Below are 9,004 nucleotides of genomic sequence, written 5' to 3'. Positions count from 1 at the left end.
AACCCAAGTGTTCAATCCCAAGGAACAAGACTAAGATCTCATTAGAAACGGTCTCTCATTTGTGGTTTCTTAAAAGACCTCTCTGTACTAATCAGTTTTCACCATGATAACAAATACCCAAGAGAAACAAGCTAGGGGGGAAAAGGGGTTATACTTGGCTCATGGTCTCGGACATTTCTGCCCCAATGATCCCTAGATCCATGGGGCAAGAATATAATGACCACAGAAGAGCGTGTGTTTGGAAGAAGCTGTTTCCCTCCTGATGTCAGTGCAGAGAGATGGGAAGGCCGTGACTCTCTCTGCCCTCCCCGGGCCCTCAGCCTATTGGACGGTGCCAGTCACATACAGGACAGGTTCTGAAAACACTTTCTCAGCCAGAGATGGGCCTTGGCAACCATCTGTCCCCAGCCCATACCACAGCCTCCCTTTCCGGCACACTCGGGAGAGGACTACATCTTCTCTGCCACAGAACTGGAGTTTTAAAGGCCTTTGTTTGATTCTGGGAACTCTTTTCATTTGAGGACATTTGCTGGGGTCTCCTTCTGGGATGGCTCAGCACCCCGGAGCTCACCTGTGCTGATGGAGAACACACACCTGCGAGGTAGAGGAACCAGGCTTGAAAGCATCTGTGCACTAGTAATTGGAACCATATCTCTTTAAGACAATGGCTGGCAACTCCCGGTGTCCTTTCTTTCTTGTCCCTCTCCTCACACACACATTGGTGATTATTCTCTGCAATGTCTAAGAGCTTCTACTCTCTATGAAACTCTCTCCAAACATCACGTGTCCTTTCGTGGGTCTGCTTCAGCAAAACATCACGAGTCCCCTTCACCTGACACAACCAGAAACTTCCACATCACCCTTGTATCACATAAAAGGTTTAGCCAAACAACTGTGGTGGTAAACACCTGTAATCTCAGCATCCCAGAGTCTGGAGCAAGAGGACCGTGTCGCAAACAAACAAGAGCAGTCTGCTAACTCAGCGGCAGATCACTCGCCTGGCATTGGAGAAACCCTGTAGGTTCAAGCATCAGCAGTACAAAAGGAGAGAAAAACAGAGCCTAGTTTGGTGGCACACACCATCTATTCAGGAGGAGGAGGCAGGAGGATTGAAAGACCAGTGGCTGTCAGGGCTACACAGTGAGTCGGAAGCTGTATGGAACAACTTAGCTAGACCCTGCTCCAAAAGAAAGCAGGCGTTGGGGCTAGGATACAGCCCAGTGGCAGAAAGCTTCCTTGCCTTGCATGTGTGAGACCCTAGGCTTGTCTGTCGTATGCTGTTGCAGGGCAGATGGGAAAGTCTGGGAAGACAAATGCGGGCAGACGAGGCCTCTCAGAGCCATTACTCATTAGTTCTGTGTCCTCCTTGTTCTCGGACATCCCTCTTCCCACACTTCCATCCCACGGTCCTCTCTGTCCTCTGGTCCTCTGACTCTATGATCCTCCCCCAGTTCTTGAGGCCTCGCTTTCTGGTTCCCACTCCAGGTCTTATGCTGCAGGCCTTCCCTTTCTGTCCTGCGTTCCTTCCTTGCTCCCTCCCATTGCCACCTCCTGTCCTCTTTCTTGACATGGATATTATTTCTGCCCTCCTAATTTCCCCCTTCTCATCTCTCCCATAAAAGGGAAGAGTCTCACCATTGCTGACCAAGACGGTCTATTTTTTGCTCACATGGGCTCACACAGCCTCTCTACTCCAAACTGCCAGTGTGCACTAGCTACTGATAAGACCATAGAGAGTAGAAGGCCCGCCCTGAAAATAAACACTCACTTCCTCCTCTGAAGGGCCAGTCAGTTGTACAAAGAACTCTTCTTTTAAAAAGCAAACTATTTCTACACCAGCAAACTCAAAGAAAGTGGTCTAAGGACAACCAGGAATGCTCTGGGCTGTTCAGGGGCTGGTGGTGTAGACAGTGCTGAGTTGAAGAAACTCTCACAGGCTTGGTTCTGGAGAAGACACGGGAGTAAAGACACGTCCCACCTCCTAATTTCCTATATTTTTCTTTGCATCACGTGTTGCCCTCTGACATGCCCTATATTTTACCCTTTTATTTACTATTACTGTTTATGTTGTTAAGCAGGAAAATTTTCATATTCTCCACCTCAAAAGATTTCAAAATAGGTGATGTGGCTTACTTACAATCCCAGCACTAGGGAGGCTGGGACAAAGGATCTGGAGGCCAGCCTGAGCTACCCAGTCAGAGCATGTGTCAAGACCTTGCCTCACAAAGCGCAGGGCCATGGAGATGGCTCGGTACGTAACGCACATGTGGCCACATCTAATGACCTCAACTTGATGCCTCAGACCCACATGTCGGATGGAGAGAACCGACTACCAGAAGCTGTCCTCTAACATACACACGTGCGCTGTCTGTGATCATGAGTACCCACACAAATATACACAATAAATAAAATATAGCACAGAAGTTTCTTAAAAAAACAGAAACAAAACCTTATCATACTGCTTGTTGTCTTGGAGCTGATGTGGGGATGCTGATGGGGGCGGGGTGTACAGCATCCCTAGGGCCTCAGAGCAGAAAAGGAAGGCTCAGTCTAGACAGGTGGGCAGGAAGGCCTTAAGGGTTTGGTATGGGTGTGAGGCCTGTGCCTCTGGCTCTGCTGGATGACCTTGAGTGTGTGACCTTCCTTTTCTGAGCCCTGCTTCTTCAACAGACCTTTGGGGTTGTCCAGGTGTTGGAATGAGAAAGCAGGGCAGTGGTCTACACAGTTCATCTCCTCAGCCTAGGAGAGCAAACAGTACACAGGTCAAGGACTAACACCCCAACTTGGACTTCTGCCCTCCCCAATGCTATGGACAGGGGCCTCCCACAGTTCCATGCTCAGAGTGTGTGTGCGCTTAGTTACCAGGTCAGCTTCCTTCTGAGCTGTTTATTCCTACACAAAGTGATACTGAGTTTAACACAAAGTAGATGCCAATAAATACTGCCCCTCTTATTCCTAGTTGTCCCATACCTGGCAGGGACATAGCAGGAGAGACCACACCGTCTACTGCCAGAAGTCCAGTCCACTTCCCCCTACGAAGTATAGTGACTAACACAACTCCATCATTAGCTGCCTTCCCTCCTCCACCACCCTTGTCTCCGGCCCTCCGTTACTTCTGAGAAAGCTCCTAGCAGAAACTCTTAGACAATTTTACAAGCCGCTACTTAATATGTCCCTTTCTTCTTTGCCCAACAATATATATTTCAAGTGTATGGAACAAGCACCTTTCCCTAGGGCAGAGAAGAACAAGAAGACACAGTAGGACAGAAAGAATCAAGGACGTCGGCAAGGTTTGCAAGGCACAAGTGGACTTCCTGGGGCCCCAGTGTGAGGACTGGCCAAGGAAGGGAATGGCTTTCCAAGGTCCCGCGTGCCTGAACTTCAGGTCTTCCTGTTTGGTCAGTTTGAGCCCAGGGTAAAAAACGGAGACCTTTGAGATTGGTCCTGGGACTTTAGCTGGTTTTTTCTTGGGAGACCGGGGAGGGGGAGGGGAGGCACGCTTTTATTTGAGTCAGTTGATCATTTACCTCGCTCACAGGTGAGGCAGCGAACGGAGGGGATAAATGAGGAAGATGGGAGTCTCCTGAAGGGCTGGCTTTCCTCAGAGCCAGAGTCTGAAGGTTAAGAGGAGTTACCTGAATAAAGTGCACAGTGACAAGGACATGCCTGTCACCTGTTATGAAGACATACAGGCGTATAAACGAATCACAATAGCCAGATGTGGTGAGCAATCTGAAGTAAACTCAGTCCTATCAGCTCCACCCCTGAGGAGGGCGAAAACACATTCCAAGAACAATTCCTGTGTTTGAAGAAACTGAGGTCACAAGTCTTGTTGCCTTGGGAGTTTTCTCCAAGAGCTCAGAACCCTCCTCACGAGACTCCCTTCTTGGACTCTTTGGACAACTGCTGTTGCTGTTAAGAATTACATACACTGGGCCTGCAAGATGGATTGGCAGGGAAAGGGGCTTGCTGCCCAGCCTGAGTTCAGTGCCCAGGACCAGATAGGAGACCACCGACTCCTGCAACCTGTCCTCAGATGTCCACATGAGTAAATAAACACATGATAGATAGATAGATAGATAGATAGATAGATAGATAGATAGATAGATAGATAGATAGATGGGTGGGTGGGTGGGTGGGTGGGTGGGTGGGTGGGTGGGTGGGTGGGTGGGTGGATGGATGGATGGATGGATGGATGGATGGATGGATAGATGGATAGATAGATGGATGGATGGATGGATGGATGGATGGATGGATGGATGAATGGATAGATAGATAGATAGATAGATAGATAGATAGACAGACAGACAGACAGACATAAAATAATTTTAAAAATAATTGTGTATGTAACTTACTATTGAGTTTGGGAAAGTACAACTCTGGATACAGCTAAAACAACCCAGATGAAGCTCTGATCTTTTCCCCATGCAGTGTTGGGGGTCCTACTCAGAACCTCAACCTAGTAGACAAGGGCTCTAACACTGAGATTCATCTCGAAGCCCTATACACCAAACATTTTTAATCCACCAGAAATTCCTTATCAAAGCACACCTAAGTCAAAACACACATTCCGCACCCTAGAAACCACCATCAACTCATTGGCCTACCCTTGACCTTCGTCTACATGGGACCATATAAAAGATGTTCTTCTGTAGGAGACAATCTCTGCCCCCCTTTCTCCCTCTCCCTCCATCCCTTCTCTGTCTCTGTGTCTCTCTGTTTCTGTCTCTGTCTCTGTCTCTGTCTCTCTCTCTCTCTCTCTCTCTCTCTCTCTCTCTTTCTCTCATTATGTCTTTGAGAGACACTCAAGTCGCACCATATAAAAGACGTTTGTTCTCTTTATTACTGTATGGTATTCCACCGTCTGGATGTATGACTTCTCTATTGACATTTGGGTGGATTTCAGCGTGAGGTTGTTGTGAATATTTATTCACTGTCTCTGGATAGATGTACCCACATATGACTGGGGGAAAATTCCTCATTTATAAACAAGACCCACATTCAGCATTTTCAAGCATTTGTATTATTTTGTATCCAGTGCACCTCACTACAGTACTTCCTGTCTCAAAGGGGGCAGGGCTGAGCTTTGGTTATAGAAGGAAATAAATTCTTTCGGTCAGTCTGCATACTTCATCCTTGTTCATAAGCCAAGGTTCCACCCGTTACTAGGGATGGCTGGGACCTGAGGGTCTGTCTGTCACTGTTTATTCCCAAGGTCAGCTTTTTCAGACCTCAGCAGGGTGTCCCTGACCATCTTAATTAGCTTAGCTCTATGACTCACAGACAGACACCTCAGTCCTTCTAGAACATGCCTTATCTGTCTGTTTAGCTATTACTCAACTTTCCTCCATTCGGAAAGGGCCCGGTCCTTATATTTCTCTCTCTCTCTCTCTCTCTCTCTCTCTCTCTCTCTCTCTCTCTCTCTCTCTCCAGTTTATTTAGTTTATTTATCCATCTTCTCTCGCTAGCAAAGGGATGGAAGATGCGTGTAATAGGAGAAAGATGAACTTAGCATCTGTGCTTCACACAGAGGACTGGTACCAGCCAGTGCTGTCTGGGTGAGGATCCAGGTCTTTTCTGCTCATCTTCATAAGCAGAAATGGATTCACGTGAGAGCTACGTAAGAGGACAACATGGTTCGAATCTCCTCTGGGAGAGGATTTGGGCCTGATGTGGAGACCCAGCTGGTGACAGACAAACTGGAGTCTCTAACGCTGTCCATATTGCAACTTCAGGAAAACATGGAGCAAACTCACTCCCCTGCAAGCACCTGCCCTTCCCAGTGTGTCTGCTCCTTCATTAAAGACTGACATTAATTCCACCGTGTTCATAGCAGCCTTATCTATAATAGCCAGAAGCTGGAAAGAACCCAAATGTCCATCAACAGAGGAATGGATACAGAAATTGTGGTACATTTACACAATGGAGTACTACTCAGCTATTAAGAACAATGACTTCATGAAATTCCTAGGCAAATGGATGGAACTAGAGACTATCATCCTGAGTGAGGTAACCCAGTCACAAAAGAACACACATGGTATGCACTCACTGAGAAGCAGATACTAACCCAAAAACCTCGGAATACCCAAGAAACAATTCACAGAAATTAAGAAGCTCAAAGAGAAGGAAGGCGAGAACATCTAACTTAAAAGAAGATGGACATTATTTATGTGGCTCCATTTCTCCGGGGACGGAGGCCTTCCACTGTGTCCTATTTTACCTTTCTGGTTTTGAATCATGTGACAATGGTAACGACCTCAGAGAAACGGAAACACAGCCAGTTCGGGCAGGAATGGCTGCTTTCCCACCTCAGCATTTCCTTCAGTCAGCATCACACTCAAAGGCCGTGCTGCCTCCGTCCTTAGGAAAACTGACTTTTACCGTTGTTAGGTGTTTGTGACACCCGTTCCTTAACGCCAGGGTCGGCTGGGCCACGTTCAGTGTCTCTTCTGTACTCCGCAGAACACGCGTGTCGCCCCCCCCCCCCCCGTAGCCACCCGTGCGCATGCGCGGTCCGCTTTATGCGCTCAGTTATGTGTAGTCAGCGGAGACCTGAACGTGTGCCGTGGAAAAACCCAGATACGCACACGGTCGGCTTTAGGTTGTGGGTCACTCTGAGCAGCATGGATTCCGGCCCTGGAGTGTGAGTCACCTCTGTCCAGTGTCTCCATACTGTCTCTTTTGCCTCTTAGAAACCTCGGTGGTCGGGTGGCCTGCCGTGGCGTCCAGCGTGTCGACGCCCGACAAAGAGGGTCTGCAGAGCAATCATTTAGGGGGGGCGTGTAACTTGGTATAGTTCATTGTCAGATTATTATATATTTTATTCGTTATTTTTAGCTAATCTCTTACCATGCCTACTTTATTAATTAAGCTTTCTTGTTGGTATTTGTGTGTAGGAAAACACCGTAGATAAAGGTAATTCAGGCATACTTGGGCGGTTTGCTACAGTACCCTTTGGATAAGGGGAGCCCTACAGTGTGAGGAGAACACGGGGTCAAAGCTACGATCTGCAGCTGTGCGCCACAATGTGTTTTGGAAACGGAGCCTAGGCAGCCCGAGCTGCTCCTGAAATTACTGTAGAATTAAAGATGGCCTCGAATGCAGAGCAACTACTTTCGGGTATGTCTATTTAATTCGATGGCTAGATATGATAATGTACATGGTATAATTTATGTTTATAGAATACATCGCGGAGAAGCGGAAAGGTGAACGTTTGCACTTGGATTTTAAAGAATTCGCTGCAGAGGTGATTGTCCCGCATTCTGCTCAGCCCTGCCCCGATCTTATGTTATACTGACTAGTGAGACAGCAGAGAGCAGGGCTGTTCTGTGACGAAGCCACTTCCTGCTATCCATCGCTTTGGAGCTGCACAGAAGGGGGCTCAGTGATGCAGAAAAAAATATATATATTATTTTAAGGAAAGAATTTCTGTAGGCTTCTCTCAGTATCCTGACAGACTTTTAGAATGCAACGAAAATGCAGCGGAAGAGATAAGCCTCCCATAACATTAGAGACGTGTCCACTGCTCAGGAAAAACAGCCAAGAGTGTGCAGAGGCTGGCTGGAGGCTTGCCCGGCAGGCGTGTGCGGTGGAGCAGGCCTGTAAACCTCAGGACTTGGGAGGCTGAGGCAGGAGGATCATGAGTTCCAAACCAGCTCCACTTAAGCTATGTAAGGAAAACCAGGCTGAAAAAAAAATTAAAATAAATAAATAAATAAATAAATAAATAAATAAATAAATAAATAAATGGAACCAAACCAGACTCTGTAAGGATAAGTTCTAGAGGCCAGCACTTCCTTTCCTTTTTTTTTTTTTTTTTTTTTTTTTTGCCACTTTTATTTATTTATTTATTTATTTATTTATTTATTTTAACAGACTTAGTTCGTTTATTTTTGTCTTTTTATAAAAACCCTTATGTGGTAGCCACAGCTGGAGCCTGGGTCCTCTGAACAGAGACTCTGGTGTGGGTTTTCACAAGATGATCAGTGAATTCCTGATAAGGAGACTTGGTGAACAGTTTCTTTCCAGAGGTCAGGGGTCAGGTAGCTATAGTTCTTGGAGATGGCATCAAAGGTGGCCTTGGCAAAGTTGCCCAGGGTGGCAGTGCAGCCTCTGGCTGAAGTGTAGCAGTCATCTACACCGGCCACCATCAGAAGCTTCTTGGGCACAGGAGCAGAGACAATGCCAGTGCCTCTGGGGGCAGGAATGAGACGCACCAGCACAGAGCCACAGCGGCCTGTCACCTTGCATGGGACAGTGTGGGGCTTGCCAATCTTGTTCCCCCAGTAGCCTCTCCTCACAGGGACGATGGAAAGCTTGGCCAGGATAATGGCCCCTCGGATGGCAGTGGCAACCTCCTTGGAGCACTTAACACCAAGACCAACGTGACCATTGTAGTCCCCGATAGCGACAAAAGCCTTGACCCTGGTCCGCTGGCCAGCCGGGGTCTGCTTCTGCACTGGCATGATTTTCAGAACCTCATCCTTTAGAGATGCACCCAGGAAAAAGTCGATAATCTCAGACTCCTTAATGGGCAGGGAGAACAGGTGTTTATCCTCCAAGGACTTGAAATTCATGTCCTTAACCAGGCAGCCCAGCTTGGTGACGGGGATCCACTCCTTGTCTTCAGCTTTACCTCCACGAGCCCCGCGGCCTCGACCACGGCCTCGGCCTCGACCACGACCGCGGCCCCTAAGACCGCTCCCCAATCCTCCGCGGAAGCCGCCAAGGCCTCCTAAGCCTGGACCCCGGGGTCCTCCATGCCTTCCCGCTGCACCGGTGTCATCCGCCATTTGGTGTTTTCCCGAAAAAGAAGCTTTTTGCCACTTTGATAAAAGAGAAAGAAGCAACAGCACCTCTGTTTTCAAGTTCACATCACACTGTCCTAAAGGGAGCCACACTCTGGATCCCCACTGACCATTAAGTCGATCGCAAGGCCGTGCTGAGGAGCAAACCACACAAGCTCTTCTGGGCTTCCAGAACCCACCGGGACAGTGCCGAATGC

General features: G+C 47.9%; 1 protein-coding gene across 1 annotated transcript; it reads right to left on the bottom strand.

Moving 5' to 3' along the window:
• Positions 1-7,982: 7,982 nt before the first annotated feature.
• Positions 7,983-8,792, bottom strand: LOC308414183 (small ribosomal subunit protein uS5-like; the record flags this gene model as incomplete). The annotated part of the gene is made up of 1 exon (XM_080909394.1): positions 7,983-8,792. The coding sequence occupies one exon, from the start codon at positions 8,790-8,792 to the stop codon at positions 7,983-7,985; it is 810 nt and encodes a 269-aa protein (XP_080765520.1).
• Positions 8,793-9,004: the final 212 nt, after the last annotated feature.

This window comes from Micromys minutus, assembly GCF_963924665.1.
Source record: "Micromys minutus genome assembly, chromosome: 33".
Taxonomy (NCBI): domain Eukaryota; kingdom Metazoa; phylum Chordata; class Mammalia; order Rodentia; family Muridae; genus Micromys; species Micromys minutus.
Note: the sequence above shows the minus strand (reverse complement) of the source record. Positions and strands in the feature narration are given on the sequence as shown.